The sequence below is a fragment of the Microcaecilia unicolor genome, chromosome 2 (assembly GCF_901765095.1).
Source record: "Microcaecilia unicolor chromosome 2, aMicUni1.1, whole genome shotgun sequence".
Lineage (NCBI taxonomy): Eukaryota > Metazoa > Chordata > Amphibia > Gymnophiona > Siphonopidae > Microcaecilia > Microcaecilia unicolor.
Window position 1 is genome coordinate 490,355,015 of NC_044032.1, and position 21,102 is coordinate 490,376,116.

The 21,102-nt window shown below is 43.0% G+C and overlaps 1 protein-coding gene across 4 annotated transcripts in view; it reads left to right on the top strand.

Moving 5' to 3' along the window:
• The window catches only part of LOC115461368 (SH3 domain-binding protein 2-like), a 245,844-nt gene that overhangs the window by 129,535 nt on the left and 95,207 nt on the right, over positions 1-21,102 (top strand). The window contains exon 1 of one of the 4 annotated variants that reach the window (XM_030191122.1): positions 15,837-16,043. The exons of the other annotated variants lie outside the window; for them this stretch is intronic. Within the exon in view, the coding sequence (XP_030046982.1) occupies positions 15,967-16,043 (77 nt within the window). The 5' untranslated portion in view covers positions 15,837-15,966. Of the gene's footprint in view, positions 1-15,836; positions 16,044-21,102 lie in introns of those variants that run through there. 4 annotated transcript variants of the gene reach the window in all.

Sequence of the window (21,102 nt, forward strand, 5' to 3'; positions counted from 1 at the left end):
CCACTAGAGAGCTCACTTGTGACCGGAGGATTTGCTGAGTCACTTTTCCCCACCTAAAAGGGATAGGTAAAAAGGAAAGACCAAGAAGGAGAAAGTAGCAGAATGAGGCTGGGAGGAGAAAAGAAAAGGCTCAATGCTAAAGCCCAGAAGCGTAAAAATAACTTGAAAATTGTGCTCCTTAGCCTCCTTCTAGAGAGGATTGAAACTGTACCAAGCTTCTTGAAGCTAACAGCGTACCTTGGCTCTTTGCAATGAAGGAGCTTCCAACCTGTAAACAATCAGTGCTCAGAGCTAAACTTTGTTGTTTTCTTTGTAGTAGCTATTGTTTTCCCTTTGAGATTTATTTTATTTATTTATTTGTATTGATTAACCGCATTTATAAAGAGATTGACATAATATGTTGTTTTGTTTTGGGATTTTTTTTTGGGGGGGGGGGTCCCATTTTAAAAGGCATAAAGATTGAAATGTTTTGTTTGTCCCAGATATCCATGGATCCCGAGGAGCTGCAGTATCTGACAGGCTCCCTGGCACACATTTAAATGCAAATTTCAAAAGTTTATCTGTGTAACCCAGTTCACCTAGAACTGCTATCTATATGTTTATACCCTTTAATCTTGCAAGTAGCTCATTTGTCTGGAAGCCTACTGTCCTTAGGTGCTTGTCAAGTGGTTCAGATGCATTACTAGAGGTCTTAGTATTCCCAACTTCTCAGTTTCTGGCCATCTGCTTCATTTTGGGCAATGTTAAGGATGCATATGCTTTGCTGTGTTCTTTCTGTGTGTTCTGGCATGAAATGCCCCATTGAAGAAGATAAATTGTGATTAAAGGCCCCTGTTGGGGAACCAGCTGGAAATATCTACATGCAGCCGTGCAAGATTGTGAGCGAGGTCCAGAGACAAATATTTTCAGCCGTGAAGACTTATGTCAGAACAGTGAAAATGCTCAGTGAATATATTATGTTGTTACAAAACATATTTCACTATTATAATATTGCTTCTAAAGTACATTTTGAGTTTTTAACTTTTAAATTACCTTATGTTATAAAGTTTTTTTATAGTCTACTTACAAGTTAATAAAAATAACTGAAGCAGTGTACTAATAATATTCAACACACCCTTCCTTTTAATCACCTCTCTTGTCCCTATGCCCACTAAAACATATATAATTCTACCCCCAAAATTAAAAATCTTAAAAATCATTAAAAATTCTTCAGCCACTCATCCCCTCCAACAGTATAATCAAACTTCTCCTCAGCCTCCACCATCCTCTCCAAGGAATAGTCAGGTTTTTAAGGCTTTCCAAAATTTCTCATAATGATCAATCCTAGAGTTCAGGTGGAAATTTATTCCACCTCATGGTGGCTGCCACAGAAAAGACTGTTATCTCTGAGATGAGACCCTTCAATATGATGCACCAATGGTACTTCTAGTAAATTCCTTGGCTGGAACAGTGTGCAAACACTAGGGTGGCCCAACCTTTTAGCTGTATGTAAAGGACCTTTATCATGCAAGGCCTGAAAGACCATATGTAGTACTTTAAATTGTATATGCGATGCCAACAAACGTCAGTGCAATTGTTCTATTAGAACAATTAGAGTCTTGCTCAGAACTATCGAGCTACCTCAAAAATCAGGCATTCCTCTGTATTTTGTGCTATGTGAAGGTGTCATCGAAAATGGCTACACGTCAGTGCTAACACGCGTGTCATAGGTTTGCCATCAGGGCTCTAGGGTATGCATATTCAGGTCTTTCTCATATGTCTTTTGGCACAAGTCCCGTATTTTTGTGCCTTCCTCTGAACTGTCTCAAGTCTTTTGATGTCTTTAGTGAGATATGGCCTCCAAAATTGAACACGATACTCCAAATGGTACCTGAACCTTTTAAATTTGTCTCCTAAAGGTGCAAACCATTTGGATTACTAAGATCCTGGTACCAGGCAATAAGACATGTATTTAGATTTCTATTCGTTTTCATAATTCTGCTCAAATCAGGTAACACTTGTTACATAGTACATGCATAGTACAGAATCACAATGCTTAGTGTTAAAAGTTAAGCTAGAAAATACCATCAATATTATTACAATTTGTCATATCTGGGACTTTTGATACAGTCGATCATTCTTTGTTGTTAGGCTGTTAGAACTGGGTATTTCTGGAAAAGTATATGAGTAGATTTGGGGGTTTCTTCAACGTGGGGAATACTGTGTCAAAAAGAACAATGCTTTTTCTGGCTGTTGGAGGTCAGTTTACATAAGTACATAAGTACATAAGTAGTGCCATACTGGGAAAGACCAAAGGTCCATCTAGCCCAGCATCCTGTCACCGACAGTGGCCAATCCAGGTCAAGGGCACCTGGCACGCTCCCCAAACGTAAAAACATTCCAGACAAGTTATACCTAAAAATGCGGAATTTTTCCAAGTCCATTTAATAGCGGTCTACAGAGTTCCACAGAGTTCGCCGCTGTCTCCGATTTTGTTTAATATTTTTATGCACACTAGGATCTCTGTTGGAATCTTCTAAATATTTATTTTCTTATGCAGATGATATTTGTATTTTAGTTCCATTATATTTGAACACTGAGGTCACTCCATGTTGATTTTGGAATGTATTGAGAAAGTTCAGGCTTGGGTAACTTATTGAAACTATATACTGAAAATACTAGTTTTATTATATTTCAGTAATTCCCTGTTAGAGGTTCCCAGATACGTAAGGTTAAAATCGTGAACAAATTGATTAAATGACATCAGCTAAAATATTAGGGTTCATTTTGGACACTCAATTAACAATGGAAAATCAGATTAATAACCTTAGTGTAAAAAACTTTTTTTTACATTACACCAATTAAGATCTTTTTTTTTTTTTTAACCCGGAGCATTTTCGACTGTTAATTCAATTGTCCCAGGTGGACTATTGTAATGCTTTGTATGTGGGTACTTCTCACAAGATTAGAAATAGAATTCAGCTTTGGCAGAATACAGTTGGAGAGTGATTTTTGGTTGTAAAAAATTTGACCACATGACCCCGTTATTAAGGGATTTGCATTGGCTGCCAGTAGATGCTCCCATTGAATTTAGGATGGCTTCTTTGGTTTTCAAAATCAATAATGGATGCTGCCCTCAGGCCCTTATTCAATTAATTACTTTTCCTACTGTTTGTTCTGCCTCTCACTTTGGATCATTAAGATTGGGTAGTCCTTTTGTAAGCCAAGTTTGCTATAAACACATTAATGAAAGGTCATTTAACTTTCAGTGTAGCAGGATATAGAATTCTATTCCAGTTCAGATATGGACACTTCCTAATTTATATGATGGTTTAGGAAAGCATTGAAAATCTACTTATTTAGCAAATATATGGAAAGTTTGTAGTGTAGGCTTGATGCCATTTGTTGTTTTATCTGGATGTAACCTAAATTGATTCCATGTTCCAGGCCAGCGCAATGCAGTAAGCATGGCAGGGGGGTGCCGACCTCTGGAGGGCACCACAAGCCACGCTTACCACCACCAGCAGCTCACAGTTCCAGCCGCAACTGCAGCTCTCAGTCCCCGCCTATCCGCCCTCAGCTCCCCGACAGCCCTCTTTTGTTCCTGCTGCCCTGCATTTAAATCTGTTTTATTTTACCGCAAAGTCAAAGCAGCAGCGGTGGCAGCAGTGATAGAAGCAGGCTCACCTTGAGTCTTCCCTTCCCTCTCAGTATCCTGCCTTCCTCTGGTGTAATTTCCTGTTTCCACGAGGACGGGACATTGTGAGGGAAGGGAAGGCCTGATGAGGCATTGGCGTCGACAAGTGCCCAACAGAAAGGCATGGGTCTTCATCCTGTATCAGCAACTATAAAGTATTTCTTCACAATATCTCCAGTGGTGGATTCACCTTTTTTGGTCATTCTCTACTTCTCCTTGATGGGTCTTCAGGCACCATACTCAGTACTGGTGTCCTCGATGTCTGTCTCGGCATTGTGCCGAGCTAGGATGCACCCCAGCTCATCTTGTAATATGACCCAGAGCCGCTTCTCGAGGGTAGGCCATTGGTAAAGGCAGGGTCACTGCTGGTATGGAGACAGCCTGCAAAGATGTAAGAGCCAAATTGGAGGTGGGTTCCCAGCTTCGGTGATACTGGCACATCTGTACCGCTTCCACAGAGGTGGGAGCAGTCCTCACAGCACTGACACTTCTTGGGTATCTGCAGCACCAGTGTCCCAGAGCTCCTGACACCATGCTTCATAGAGGACCAGTTCTGATGCTGCTTCACCTTCACTCAGTGCCCGGCATCGGGGTCACTTGATGCCAACCTAGAATCCTCATGAGTCCTGTGTCAGGTCTGATGATGCTCAGCCAAAGCAGAATGCTACTGGCACCTGACATCAAGGCAAGGGGAGACCTCCTCAATCCTTAATGCCTCTCCAGTGTATGGTGCAGCTCCAGAAGCCATGAAGACCAAGGACCTTCGATTCCGATGTCAATGGACCGGACTTAGCATGCCAAAAGGTCTCTCATGCAGGGCCTCCCTACTTTTCTGTGTTCTCTTCTGCATTTGAGCACAAAGAGACAGTGATAGGACTTATGGTCAGGACCCAGACGGTCATTCACAGACATGGTCCTAGCACAAATTGTGCAGCCGCTTGAGCCCACTGGAAGGTGTTCTGGGACATAAATGGGGAAATAGCTGCAGGAAATTAAATGGTTAAAATTTTTGTTTTAATCATTTTTTATTTTTTTATTCAAGAGCTGAGGCCTAAGGAGACTTCATGATGTGGAAAAAAAACAAGGAAACTTTTTTTTTTTTTAAAGCTTAAATAAGTAAGAAACTAAGAGGAACAGGAGAAAATAAGAAATAAAGAATGGCCCTGCCCTACTCCTGAGAAGAGGTAAAAAGACAAAGAAAAAAAAACTCAATGTGGAGAAAAACAGCCACACAACTGAAGGGAAGACATGTCTTCACTGCTTTATAGATGACAGATAACTGCAAGTTCGGTGCAAGTCAGGCAGGCAGGAAGGCACACAGGACTGTGTGTTTGAGCCTTCCAAAAGCTTCAGGAATCTTTTGTACACTGGGCTTCATTGCATTTGCCATGCCAGAATCACTAGCATGGCTTTGTAAAAGGAGCCCTTAGATTTTGAGTCCTCTAGGGACAAGAAATATCTATTGTACCTGAATGTACACTGCTTCAATAGCTTTCAGGCTTGTAGGTGGTATATAAATAAATTAAAATGAAAATAAATAAGCATAGGTAAACAGGGCATTTGAGAGAGACACATTGTTGGGGAAGTATGCACAATGACAAGAACACACATATACTTTTAAATGACCCTGGTATAGGCATGCTCAGGGAGAGACTGATTTATGTGTAATACTCTATTTTATTGATTGATTGAAATTTTTAATTACAATTACCAAGAATAAATTCTTGTACAGATTAACTCTAAATTAACACAATATATAAAGTAAGAAAAAAAAACCATATCCTACGGAACAAAAACAAAGGAATAGCTACTAATCCACCATACTGGAGGAGATCCAAGTAAGAAAAGCAATTGCAAACCTCACAAGAAGAAATTAAAAAGTAAAGAAAACGGTCCACCCCCATACCTGCAAAACCTCATAATAGCATTGTGAATCACAAATGAGGATCAGATATACATCCTACAGTTTTCTTACTAGTTATAAAGGCTGTAAACTAAGACGGCTCAAAGAACACATATTTAATCGATTGAAATTTAACAATACATTGTAACTGAATTAGAAAAAAAAAAAAAAGCAAGAACACTCCAGGTCTAAGAAGAAACTGCTTCCTCTTCTCTGTTTCCCTAGTCACATCAGGAAAAATTCTAACTTCACAGTTCAAGAAAGGAGTTCTAATATGTCTAAAGTACAACATAAGAAGTGAAGCTCTATCTCTGTGATTTTCAACCTTTTTCATTTTGTGGCACACTTACAAGGTGCAAAATTAGCAAGGCACAACATCAGTTTTTTAAGGATATAATGTTTTCTCATTTAACAAAGAATTATTAAAGAAGGTGTTTAAATTCAATAATTACATTTTTTAAACATTGGTTTATTCTTTATCGCCAAAATAACATGCATTCAAAGAACAACAATTTTAAAGCGAATCCACCTATCACCCTCATCTTAAAAAAAAAATCCTGGGGAAATCTGGGCTTGGTGATGTCTTTTGCAGCCCACCCATCCACCTTTTTTTCTGCCCCCCCCCCCCCCCCGCATACACACACCATCCGTCTTTTTTCCAGACCCCTATTTCCTGCACCCACATACCATTTATTTTTTCCAGCTCCTCTCCCTGCACCCCACATTCTATCCACTTTTTTTCTAGCCCTCCCTGTGCACACACACCATCTATCTTTTTTCCCAGCCCCTCTCCCTGCACCCATACTCCATTCACCTTTTTTTCCAGCCCCTCTCCCTGTACTCACACTCTACTCACCTTTTTTCAGGCCCTCCGTGCACACATACCATCCATCTTTTCAAGCTCCCTCTACCTGTACACCCACATGATACATCTTTTTTTCAAGCCCCCTCCCTATACCCACGTACCATCCATATTTTTCCAGTCCCCCCTCCCTTCACCCACACTCCATCCACCTTTTTTTCTGGCCCCACTCCCTGCACCCATACATCATCCACCTTTTTTTTCCAGGCCCTCCCTCCCTGCATCCACATACCATCCATATTTTTCCAGCCCCCTCCCTACATCCACACTCCAGTCCCCTATCAGTCCTCATCTGAGACTCATAACATCAAACACACACTTACTGCTTTGGTGACAAACCACAGTTAACTGCCACTGTGCAAGTCTTTCCTCAGTAACTTGAGCATCACACTTGCTCTCTGCCAGTCTAATGCAGCAGGCTCACACTGACACATGCATGGGCCAGCTGCACATGGAGGTCACCACATGCACGCGCCAGTAGATCAGGTGACCTCTGATGCTGCTGGCCCATGCGTGTGTCAGTGTGAAACTTGCTACATCAACCCAGGCAGAGAACAAGTGCAGGTGCACTGAATTATTTGGAGGAGGAGGAGGCAGTACTTGGACATCTTGGAGGACCCCAGGTATGTAGGCGGTTCCCGAGAGGCTTATATACTCCCACCAGGAGGTGGAGCAGGAAGCACTGCTGAACCCGGGGCCAAATTATCACTGACAGCCAGCTGCAGCTTCTTGAGAGCACACATAGCTGTGGAGCCAGGGAAGGGCAGGCCAGAGGTGAGCCCCATGGGATCCCTTCTTGACCGTGGCACACCTGGGGAGCCACCATGGCAGAAACACTGCTCTATCTGTTTGAAGAGCAAAAGAAACAATCATAGTAGCAGGTACAATATCAACTACTGAAGATTCCAACAAAGCTGAACTGGCCCCTCCCCTCAAAGGGGCAGTCTGTTGAGTCTTCTTAGAAGACGCAAATAATATATTTTGTGACAGGTGAAACATATTCAGCTGCAACCATTAAATGCTTCTTAAAACATATCCATTGGCATCACTATATCCAATTTTGGAAAATTAATCTTAAATTGGAACTGATTGTAATAATCTCCAAATTTTCAGTTTTAATTTTTTTTTTTTAATTTGTTTATTAAAGAATGATATACTCACAATAACCATGTGACACAGAATGTATAAAACTTCCAATACATATACAACATAGGTAGCAAGAAACTCATCCAAACAAGATAACAAAATACCCAAGACACACTACCAAATAATAGGAACAACAAATGTGCCCCAAACCCATTTTATGTATAATATTCCCTTCCTCCTCCTCCCCTCCCCACCCCATAACTACCCACCTTACTCTTTGTTTTCAATTAAATTAAGCCACTATAGTCCCCAAGTGGTCCAGTAAAGCCTTCCAAAGGGCACCATATAAGGTCACCTTGCCCCCCTGGGCCTGCGATATCTGCAAATTTCCCAGGAGGTCATCTGAGACATGTCATTCCTCACCTACAAATGGGTGGGATACTCTTTCCCAACCCAATATTGCAGAATAGTCCTTACATGCTAACATTTATTATTTATTTATTTATTTATTTTAGGTCATTTATACCCCGCCTTTTGCCAGTGTTGCAGCCCCAAAGCGGCTTACAATGAACTAATAAAATAAAATTAAATCAAAGACAATGTGAGAAATGGAAGGGTAGAAGGGAATATAAATACAATCTAAAAGCAAATTAATAAGTAGGCAGGTAAAGGAAAGCAAAAAGAGGAGGAAGGAAGGAAAAAGTCTAAATCAGGTCTTGACTCGCAAAGTCTCAGTTAAACTGGTGGACAGGGCATCACAGCGAAGCAGAGCTGGCAATTTCAGCAAAGGGGCTGCAGTGAAGAAGTGAAAGTTGGCGGTTTCAGCAGGAACCAGCTGTAAGGAAATGAATGTCAGCAGGTAGCAGGTTGAAGACGGGAAAAGGCGGACCTGACGACCAGCACCTCAATGCCCAGGTTGTACAATGATCCTCCGGAAGGTTGCCGACAAGAAGCACCGCCGATCAGGTGATCCAAATCTCCACACCAGCTCCCCAGGCAATGGCTGCAGCATCCAGGCGTCGCCGATCTAAAAGGCCCAACGGCCCGGCCGTAACGGTCAACGGCTGAAGACACTGTTCTGCCACTCAGCTGATCGCAGTCAAAGACGGTGGGGCCCAGGATGCAAACTGGCCCGTCAACGACACCGCCAGCAAATAGTGCCGACACAGGATCGCCCAGAGTAGAGCATCTGGAACTGGTAAGGCTAGCCAAGAAGACTACGCAGTCAAACACCTCGTGAACAGCCCAAGCGGGCGGTTGCAGCTGGCCGGAGACAGGCAGGCGGAAACGGCGGGAACCTGCCGATTCAAGCAGCCGGATGCCGCCTAACAGGCTGCCCACGACACCCCGGACCACGAGAGGCGCAGGACCGCATCAGATCCTAGTAACATCACCTGCATAGGACCACTCAAGAGCTGTTCCCAAGAATGCCCTCAATAGTGGAGACAATCCCACACCAAAAAGGTTGCAACTTAGAGAATTCCAAAAAGTGATGCACTATAGTGCCTTTACCCATATCACACTTTTTCACAGATGCCAGAGTCTCATGGTCTTCCCTTTACTCGTTGAAATATATGCATCATGCAGATTTTGAATTGTATCTCATGTAGCCCCCACATTGGGGGTAACTCTGGCAAGCCAAAACAAAGCAAGAAGACAAATCTTGTTGAGGGATATGCATCGCCCAGGCAGGCAGGCGCTCCACCGTTCAGCCATCTGTGCAAATCCAGGGAGATGTCCTCTAGCTCCTTTCCCAGCTTGTACCACACAGACAGTTTGTTAGAGAGAGCTGGCATCTGCATAAAAAGGGCATCTAACAGTAAAAATAAGGTATAGGTGATCTGGGCCTCTTAGTGAAAAAAGATAATGACGCAACTGAAGGTATGAATAAAAGTATTGTGCAGGAATTTGCCACATCAACTGGCACTGTTGAAAGGAAGGAATTCTACCCTCCCCCAGCTCTAGAAGCTGACCCACATATCGGCACCTCTCCCCATTCGCCACAAATTCCACAAAGAATATCCCTGACCCACCGGAAACTTTGAGTTTTGTACGAATACCAAGAAGGGGGAGGCCCCCATGGCCCCACCCAGTCGCGACCACCACCATTCCCATGCCTGTCGGGACATAGGGATAAGCTCCCCCCACCCCCGACTGAATAGCATTTAAAGGTGTATAAGGGAAAGCCTCATTAGACCAGACATATTCAAGGACATATCGAAACACCTCTGTGTGAAGCTCATGTAGTCAGCGAAGCAGAGCTGCCGCATTGTACGGCCGAAGGTCAGTTAAATTCACACCTCCCTTCTCCCGAGTTCTCAGAATTTTTTGGAAGCCTATACGCACCCCTTCGAGCAGACCAAATGAAAGAAGTCACAGTACCTCTCTATATATATCCCCCCTCTTCCCTGCAGGAGGTCCAAATGGGCATCATTTGGAGGGATAAAGTATTTTAGGAAGAAGAACCATTTTACCAGCGCAACTCATCCTAGAAACGAGATAGACAGACCATTCATCTAGTACAGAGAACACAAATGGCATTTATTCTTTCCTTTACATTCTTTTTGATACATAACTGTAAAATCAAGGTGCAAATATACCCCTAAATATTTCAGGGGACCTATCGACCAAGTCAGCAGGAAATCCGGCATCCATTTGCAATGACAAGCGGAAGACAGAGCTATAGCTTCTGACTTATCAACATTTATTTTTAGCCCAGAGAAAGAGCCAAAGTGTTGTATAAGCGCTATCAGCTCAGGAATTGCTCCAGGTTCATTCTCCAAGAAAACCAGCATGTCATCGGAAAATAAATTGATTTTATATTCCTGAGCTCCCCCCCACAATACCCTTGATGGTACAAGACTGGCGGATTTTACTGGCCAGCGGTTCCAAGGAGAGAACAAACAGCATGAGCAATAAAGGGCAGCCCTGTTATGCCACACACTTCAAAAGAAAAGAGGGGGTGAGCTGCCCATTGATCAGTATTTGTGCCATTGGGTGCCAATACAAGGAGCGCACCCCTGCCAAGAACTCCCCCATAATATTGAACTGGGGTAGAACCCATAAGAGGTAGTCCCACAGAATCTTATCGAATGTCTTTTCGGCATCTAGGCTGGTAAGAATAGCATCTCCTGGTTTACCTCTCTGTGCCTGAATTGCACTAAGTGCTCTCAAAATATTCATTGACTCATATCGACCAGGGACAAACCAGTCTGATCTTTGTGAGCGAGTGTGGGGAGAACGTTCCCCAGACGGTGCTCCATAATACCTGTAAATAGTTTCAAATCCTGGTTTAACAGAGAGAGGGAGTGATAAGAACCCAAAAGATCCTTGTCTCTGCCTGGTTTTGGTAAGACTACAGGCGTGGGTGCTGTTCTAAAACACCATCCTGGAAGCCCAGGCCAAATATATTCCGCGTATTAAAAAAGGAGGACGGAAGACCAAATGACAGCCGGCGTGGTTAAATAGTGAGGTGAAGGAAGCTATTAGAACTAAAAGAAAATCCTTCAGAAAATGGAAGAAGGAACCGACTGAAAATGTAGTAAATTTAAAACAAATTGGAGAAAATTTTTCTTCGCTCAACGTGAAATTAAACTCTGGAATTCATTACCAGAGAATGTGGTAAAGGCTGTTAGCTTAGCGGAGTTTTAAAAAGGTTTGGACGGCTTCCTAAAGGAAAGCCCATAGACCATTATTAAATGGACTTGGGGAAAATCCACTATTTCTGGGATAAGCAGTATAAAATGTGTTGTACATTTTTGGGATCTTGCCGGGTATTTGTGACCTGGATTGGCCACTGTTGGAAACAGGATGATGGGCTCGATGGAACTTTGGTCTTTCCCAGTATGGCAATACTTATGTACTTATGTAGCATGTGCTAGTGTACTAGTAGGCTGCCCAGGTGTGCACAGAGCTTGACATAAAGCCTGAAAGTGGCCAATAACAAGATTTCCCAAAATCTTAAAAGAATTTTGGTCCCAAACCATCAGGCCTTGGGGCCTTCAGTAATTTGAGGCGTTTAGTCGCCTGCTGCATAGTCATGTACATCTGCTTCTGAGCTGGTGTAAGTGTCTACTATCTCGGCTACAATCAGCTTTTGAGTTGGTATTTTATAATGACACATAAGTGCCTTGGTATCTTCATAAAATAGGCTCAAAACAGCTATCCTGTTACAAACTTACCCTCCTAGGAGGATATTGAGAACATAACATAAGAATAACCATACTGGCCAATGTTTGTTTATTCAAACTTGATAAATCGTCATTACTTCAAGCAAGATCAAAGCAATTGACAACAATAAAATTTAAAACGTTAAAAATAAAAATGAAAGAATCGCCATAAAAATAGGAAAGAAAACTACACTCAATGTGCAAAAGTATATGAAAACAATTATTATAGAAATACAAAGTAAATTAAATTTCATGAGTATCCTGTTCCAATCCAGGTCAAAAGTACCTGGCAGAAATCCAAATAGTGGCAACATTCCATGTTACCAATCCCATGGCTTCCCCACGGCTGTCTCAATAGCAGACTATGGACTTTTCCTCCAGGAACTTGTCCAACCCTTTTTTTTTTAAACCCAGATGCGTTAACTATTCATTGAGTGAAAAAATATTTCCTTCTATTTGTTTTAAAAGTTTTTCCATGTAACTTCATTGTCTCCTAGTCTTTTTATTTTTTGAAAGGGTAAAGTTCTGTAAAGAGGGCATCAAGAATGTATGTAAATGACCAGAATACTAGCATATGCGTGTGTATATGTTTACATGTGCGTGTAAATGCAAATATTCCAGTTCCGTTGTATTCTATAAATGGCACCTGAATGCAGTGGTGTGTAATTTGAAGGTGGGTGGAGCGTGGGCAGGGTACATGCAGGGTACATGCGTAAATTAAAGAATACTATAATTTATGTGCGTTTTTTAGGTATCTAGGCACAACCATTTATAATGTGCCAGAAAGGTGCCTTTATAAAATAGGCACCTTTCTGGCATTTAAAAACAGCGCCCCTTTATAGAATTGCCAGTCACGTGTGTAGGAAGCTGGTGTAAAACTTTGAGCCTGATGGGCCAAGTTTCGAAATTTTTTCATAACACAGGCAACAGCAATTGAACAAGATTAAACTGTAGTATGAACTTTTAGTGAGCACGCAGTGAGTGTTACATAATGTCAAAGGAGGTTAGAACAGGTCCAAAAAGATGGTAACTTGGATATCGTCAGTTTTTAATTCTTGAAGTCTGGAGAATTGTTAGTGCAGCGGGCTTTGATCTCAGCATCCTGGGTTCAATTTCCACTGCAGCTCCTTGTAACCTGGGTAAGTCACTTAACCCTCCATTGCCTCAGGTACAAAAAAAACGAGATTGTGAGTCCTCAAGGGACAGAGATAGTACTGCTTATAATGTGAGATGTTCTGCGCTTTGAACTTGACGGTTAAGCAGATTATAAATGCCAGAATTAAATTAAAAATAAGCAGACCTTCTTATGGAAAAATGCACAGAAATGTCCAGAAATGTGCAAAGCCTCACCTGAGAAAAATGTGTCACTACACGACTTCCCAGGGAGCAAACATTTGCAAATAGATGCAACATTTTTTAAAAATTCTGGATTAATGATTTGTTGTGATTCAATATCATGCAAAACAACTTGTTGTTCATTATATATAGCCCATTGTAGCCAAAGATTACAGAGGATTACAACAATACACACATAATAAATCATATAACCAATCTTACTAAAATAATAAAGCAATAATAAAACAATAGCCATACAAATAAGAGAACATCCGATTTGTACCATCACACAGTTGAGTATGCAAGTTGATATAAATGAGTTTTAAGCTGTTTCCCAAACTCTAGGAAACGTGTGTAAGCTGGCATATGACACTATCCTTGCATGCTGGCTTTCATAAAGGAGATAACTACTTCTTTGAGGTACAGTATCTTATCTGGCCGGGCCTAGTAGGGAAGTTTCTGGGGAAAGTTTGTTAGAGAGTTCATTTGCATAAATAGGATCCTTCCACCAGAAACTGGCCAGTAACCTGCGGGATATATCCTACTCCTTAATACATCAACCTCTGGCACAGCATCCTGTAGATGGCCAGATGGCCTGAGTTCCAGTCAACTTTTTACTATCTGATCCTAGCTGTTTTAGAGATGAAAGGAGGGAAAATACAGTATTCTCCTACTGAGAGAGTACATTTTCATGGCATGATTAAATTCTTGAAAAACTGATTGCTTTGTGCATTAGCCAAAGATCACACAAGAATAGTAATTACATATTTCCTCCCCCTCCATCCATTGTAGTCCTAGATTTGTTAGTTAGAAAATAGACATTTATAAATTAAAACCAAAAGAGAGACTAATTTAATACCTTTTTTTTCCTGGCTTTCAGAAGCTAATACCCCCCCCTTCATGGGGTTACAACAGAATGAGCAAAAGATGGCAACAAAACTAGCTCAAGGGACTGTGGCACCCTTCCCAACCTATGATGTGGTATCTCCCTCCCCCCCCCCCCCCCCCCCCATCGGTACCAGCAGCAATTCACTCAAAGAAGTTAAATTAATAGGAAACGGCATGAGCCTGTCTAGCCCATTATATGGGCTGAAGCCAGTGGGCAGAACTTGCCACCATCTTTGTTTCTCCAACACAATAGCAAATGCCATTGAAAACAATAGCCAACTAGATTTTCTGTTCTCTTTGGGGGAATGTAAGGGGTGTTGGGGGTTGGGGAGCTTTCGAGGGGTCTGTGAAGGGGGGAAGCAAACGAGATGCTGCCCACACCACTGCTATCACCGAGCTGGGCCAGGCTGCAGGGGGCCAAGCATCCCCCTGCAGCCTGGCTCAGTGACAGTGACTGCATGAGCAGCAGCTCATTTGCTTCCCCCCTTCACAGACCCCTTGAAAGCTCGCCAAACTCCCCCAGCTCCTCTTTCATTCTCCCCCCCCCCCATCTCCTCCTAACAGAGAGAATGCAAAATCTAGTTTGCTACTGTTTTCAATGGTGTTTGCTGTTGTGTTGGACAAACCAAGGTGGCTGCTGCTGGAGGAACCGGGTTCAACTTTTTGACGTCATTCTTTCTCCTTTTAATCCAACCTTCCTGAATTCACCTGCAGCCCTGCTAAAAACAGGAAGTTGCATCAGAGGGGGCAGGACAAAGCAGGGAAGGCTCCAGGCTGACCACAGGCAGCATGTGTGAATTGCTGCGGCCATCACCGCTGGCGGCAATCTCTAGGGGGTAAAGACAAGTTTGAAGGTAAATGGATGGGTGTTTGAGAGGGGGGTGGTGCTGAACTGCAGGTGGTTGGGGGGAGGTGAGAAATGCCAGACTGCAGGGTGCCTAGAGGGAACAGTGGTTTTGGTGCCCCCCCCCCCCCAATCATCAGTGCCCTAGACCAGTGCCTCACCTAGTCCATAGGTTAAGCGGGGCCTGGATAGCAATACTAGTAAATGTACACTGAACGAATCATAACAAGCATTCCAGTGATAATCAACAACTTGCCCTTCCCGAGAGGCAAAAGATAAGGGCAGTGATCACCAAACTACCTTATAACTCTCAACACATGAAAGCTCTTAGAAACTGCAAGGCAAATACATTGGTGTAACACTTGTGTGTTTGGGGGAAGTGAAAATGAGAAGCATTTCTGACCAAGAGATCATCTCATGTAAAGAGGGAAGGTTGTCATGTCCTGCAAGCAGATTCTTCCTTTTTCCCTGTCCTGCAAAATTACCATTTGAAAGGAAATCCAAGCTTTGTTGCACTCAGTTTTGTGGGTTTTGGCAGAGTTTTCACATGGACTGCCAGAATGATGACAGAAGCACTGGAAACTGTGTGTCTCTCTGCTACATTCAGCCAGTACAAATATCCCTTCCTAAGATGTTTTTTGCTTTCACTGATAAGCTTACTCTGTCCTAAGGTTCAAATATCAGTTGTTTTAATATTGTTTTAATATGGAAACCTGTATAAAGTGTGATACTGAAGAAAGCTGGATTCACTTTGCCAAGACCAACATGTATTTCTTCACCCACATACACAAGCCCTTCAAAGTCTGCTTCACGTGAAAGATGGTTTTTAAACTTAAGGTGGAAATTCCCTTTATGAGGGGAAAAATAAAATGGTCAGTCGAAAGATTTCTGCTTTCAAGATTAGATTTGCTACCTCCCTTGAAAATCAGGAAATGTGAGAGAAGCAGTGATGCCTGGTGGCCTTAGGAAACAGGAAGCCACAAAAAAAAAAAAAATAATAAAATAAAACCCAGAGGAAATAAGTCACTGCCCAGATGTCTCGGTTGACCAGAGTGTTGTTAACTGTGAACACAGCAGTTAGAACAGTTTCTGCATGCCCTTCAAAGCAGTCACCGCTGCAAGACATGCTATGGATATTTACTTACGGATAGTATGGCCAGAGAAACAGTGACATGTTTCCTTGCACAGGACCAGAAGTAGCTAATGGCTTCAGTGAGAAGGACATGTTCCTTTGGAGCTAGCACCTACCAGAAGAAAACAGTATGCTGGACAGATGTCAGGTCAGTTTGCTTGCCTGCCCTGTTCAATTCTGATAGAATGTGCTGACTGCAGTGAGAGATACATCTGTTTTGTTGTGTTACCTAAGCAGTTGGGTCAGGCTCAGTAGTTGTCCCAGAGTTTCATGGGCCAGTATTTGAAAGCTCCTGAGAGGGAAATATGGCAGAGTTTTCATGTAGAATCTAGGAAAAATGGTTTTTTTTGTTAAGAAATTGGGAGGGGAGGCAGTTTTATAGTGTAAGACTGGACTGTTATCTTATAAGGTTGCCTTTGTGTTTATGGTTTTATGTTTGATATTGTCTGATTTGTAACCCTTGTTAAGGAAGTTTTATACATTGTATAATGCTTGGAACATATGCCCCATCAAGTTTGAAATACATTTTAAAAAACCTTTTGGTTGCCTGTATAATTTTGTAATTTTTTCAAAATAGGGAATTAGAGTTGCTTTGTTAAGTTTTGGGCTTCCAGGTCAGCTAGGACTGGCTTCTACTAAGGAAGTATCAGTTGGAGCCTTCATTTGCATCTACTCAGGCTTTTCCCATAATTTAAGCCATCCGGCCCACCTATTATATCTTGACATTTGTTATGCTACCACTACTACTACTTATCATTTCTAAAGCGCTACTAGACGTACGCAGTGCTGTTTAGCTGTTATGGCTAATTGTCAGATGGTCTTTAGCCAGTGTTGCTGTGGTGGAAGGTGCTGTGGACAGGTTGATAATCTGACCTTGATAGGATGGAAGAAGAAGCAGGATAGTCAGGGCCAGCTTAACCATTGGACCAGGTGAGGCTCTGGCCCAGGGCGTCAGCAAATAAGGGTGCCAAAATACCCAGCCTCTGACCTCATCTGGTCTGCAGTCTAAGCATTTTCTTCCCCTCCCCGCCGGTCTGGCAGTGCTCCCTCACCTCTCTCCCTCTGCTGTGGTCAATCTACATTGGTTGCCAGCAGCAGCATGATAGGCCGCCTGGGTCTTTCCAGGACGCAGCAGAGGGAACACCCAGGGGCTGGCCGAAGGCAGCTGTCATGCTGTTGCTGCCAGTAGCCGATGTAGACTTTACAGGACCAAGGGGGAGGAAGAGAGTTGAGGGAGCTCTGCCAGACTCGCAGAATGGGGGTCTGGGACAGATGAGAAGGCAATAGAGACTGGATCTATTGGGGGGGGGGGCACCAGAAGCGATGTGATGGGGGGGCCACCAAAGCAAATTGGCTCAGGGCGCCACTCTCTCTTGAAGCAGCCCTGAGGACAGTAGCCAGACAGATGGGTGGTAGTGTCTCCTGTGTTATGAATTCTTGTGCACTTTCATGGTGGCTTGAGAGTAATTAGACTAGCCTTCACACTGATCATCCAATGCCATGGGCTACAGATAACACCTCCTTCCAGAATCTGGTTTCTCAACTCCCCTAGTCAGATAGCTGGGACCCAATGCTTATCTCATACTTTCTTGAATAATGGTATCATTTTTGCTCCCCACCCCCCATCATCATCTTTGGGTTAGTTTTCCTTGTATCCACACTTTCAGTGAAACGTTTCTTCCTTATGCCACTCCTTCATTTTCTGAGGAAAGTGAGCCCATTACAGGGTCAATTTTGCTGCATGTGTTAAAAACAAAGCACTTGGGGCAAGAGGCAAAAATAGTTTTAGAGAGGCACATGGCCAGTGCAGCAGTATTAGACATCTTAGGTAAACCTTTAGTTTTATTCCCCCCCCCCCCCCGACAAAGATTTTGATAATTGAACTCAATCATAAGCAACCCAACTCCAACCTCTCCTAGAACAATCCTCAGTGAAGGCAATTTCCAAAGGCTATGTACCTAGGTAAATAGGCTGTTTGAAAATTGTCCACATTTTCTGTAGCTAATATACATTCATAATTGTGTGGCTTTCAGCACCTATTGTTTTGCTTTGACTACAGCTGTTCTTTGCCACTCCCCACTCCCATAAACTGCCTGATGCGATCACCTAATCGACATAACTTTTAAACCAGTGCTGAAAAAACAAATGCTGTTTGGGTGGAATTTTTCTTAGGCTTGAATAAATGACATCTGTTTCCTCTTCAAAAAATGTCTTCCTTTGAGTTTGTATAGTTTTCTACCATTCATGATCGGAGCTTGTGTGGTAGTGTTATGACTGGTGTTTGTTGCTGCTTGTTCAGGGGGAACAAGTTTTAGGTTCTAATCTTACTGTGTTGTGGCTGTGGCAGAGGAAAGGAAAATTCTCTTCCTCACAGCATTTCATTAGGAAACCAAGATGTATGGGACTCATTTCCCTTTGGAACTTCCCTTCCTTATATCCTTCTGACATTAGCAGCACATTTGAGAGCGTGACAGTAGTGAGTAGTGTTATACTACTGAAGCCTTAGAGGCTCAGTCAGGTGATTTCCCATACTTAATTTTTCTTCAGTGAAGATGCGAAAGCCTACGCATTACAGTGCTTCTGGGCAGATAATTTTCCTCACTACTGCCTACCCACCAGTTGCAGTGTGTGCCGGGGTTTGGCTTGATGCCAGAGCGTGTGAAACTTCACCCTGTAGCAGCTTCCTGCTGCATTAGGGTGCTGCCCTCCCCTGACCGCTTCCCTTCTGCCTCTCTCCCTTCCCAGCAAGAGGCCAGTGACAAACTTCTGTCCCTCCAGCCCTTTGAGAAGTCTTTGTTATTTTGATCTATCACACTTGCATTTATCATTATAATTGAGATAGGCTGGCCCTATAGGTTAAAAAGGTACATTGTGTGCAATTTGGGAAATGGTGTTGGGGAGAGGGAGAGATGTTATTAACATAGGCAGCCGAGACCCCTCGGGCCTAAGGGTATTCGTGATATTGAAATAATAACAAGACACATAATATTTTCTTAATTTGGCACAACTTGGCCGCAGCTTTATTTTAAATACCAACATCATAACCCTGGGTATACCCAAGCCAATCAACCTTCCGGCTTAGTAGCCAACCCAGTCCGCCGTCATTAGCAAGACTGACCAATCGTATACCGAGCTCTCCGCCACACAGCAAGGGCGCTCAACCGTAAGCGCAGCTATCCCAGCTGCCTAGCTTACACCATCAGGCTTGGGTACCCCGCCAAAGCTGCGACAAAATATATACATATACATATCCACATAAAACCGGGAGGGGGGGGGGCTGGGTGCATGCAGATGCCCGTACGCCAGAAGAGGACGTCCGGGCTCCGCTCAGGGGTTTTAAACCCTTTTTCTCCCCACCCTTCCCAGCGGGGTGCATCTGAGCGGCGGGAACGTGCCCACCGCGCCCCGCTCCACCCCGCTGGCATTAGTGCGCATGCCCGTCAGGGCACAGCGCCATGTTAATGGTGGCTCTGTGCACCCGGGGGGGGGGCACTGCGCCTTGCTTTTTCTCTGCAACTAGAGAATGAGGCAAGGAAGGGGACAGAGCCCATGGGGACAGGGCGGGAATGAACTTTGTTCTCCTGGTCATTCAATAAAATCCTGAGACTAGCCTTAAACAGGTTGTTCTAACTAGATGCAAGAGCATCTGTAAAATGCTAGTATCAATATGTTAAAACTTAACACATCTTAGAAAACTGGCAACTGAATTAAATGATAAAAAAAAAAAACCTGCAGAAGCTGCTTTTGGATTTAAATGACATCATTTGTGTCTTGTCTGCCTTTGATGTGGCAACAAGAGTCTTGTCTGCTGATACTCCTACTATCTGTAGTGTTCCTCCATCACGCGTAGAGAGTTGCACGGGGACACAAATCTAACCCATCCCTGCTGGAATCTTACCTATCCCTGCAAGAATTTAATGGTACATTAAAAAATTCTGGTTGTCTCTCTGTCACTCCCTGGATTTGAACGGCAGCGCTGCAGGCAAGGAAGAAATGGAAGTTGGAACACTCTGGTGCGCACATGTAAGACTTCTATCTGATTCACTGGCACTCAGTGCAGAGAGGTTGCCATATGCACAGGCCAGTAGGTCAGGTGATATCTGATGCTCATGCCTGTGTCAGAGCTGAGGTCTGTGCATCAGCCCGGAAGCAGAGAGGATTAATAGTAACATAGTAAGTGACAGCAAATAAAGACTTGAATGGTCTATCCAGTCTGCCCAATAGTCATACTCATTATCAATTCATGATTAAATGAACAATGAACGTTGATATTATATATTTGATTATGGTCTCTCTTTGGCTTTTCTGGGACATAGATCATAGAAGTCCGCCCGGCCTTATCCTTATGTTCCAACTGCTGGAGTTGGAAAAATAGAACAAAGCAGATCGTTAAAAAAACAAAATATAATTTATTCATGAAAACCAAAGAATTGTATATAAATCAGCCCGACACAGGCCGTGTTTCGCCCAGCAGGGCTGCTTCAGGGGCTACAAAATAGATAATATAACATTTAAAAAATATTAAATAAATAAACATGATATTAAACATATATATTATGTATATTGTAGTATATGCATATAATACAATATATACAGTGGTGGAAATAAGTATTTGATCCCTTGCTGATTTTGTAAGTTTGCCCACTGACAAAGACATGAGCAGCCCATAATTGAAGGGTAGGTTATTGGTAACAGTGAGAGATAGCACATCACAAATTAAATCCGGAAAATCACATTGTGGAAAGTATATGAATTTATTTGCATTCTGCAGAGGGAAATAAGTATTTAATCCCTCTGGCAAACAAGACCTAATACTTGGTGGCAAAACCCTTGTTGGCAAGCACAGCGGTCAGACGTCTTCTGTAGTTGATGATGAGGTTTGCACACATGTCAGGAGGAATTTTGGTCCACTCCTCTTTGCAGATCATCTCTAAATCATTAAGAGTTCTGGGCTGTCGCTTGGCAACTCGCAGCTTCAGCTCCCTCCATAAGTTTTCAATGGGATTAAGGTCTGGTGACTGGCTAGGCCACTCCATGACCCTAATGTGCTTCTTCCTGAGCCACTCCTTTGTTGCCTTGGCTGTATGTTTTGGGTCATTGTCGTGCTGGAAGACCCAGCCACGACCCATTTTAAGGCCCTGGCGGAGGGAAGGAGGTTGTCACTCAGAATTGTACGGTACATGGCCCCATCCATTCTCCCATTGATG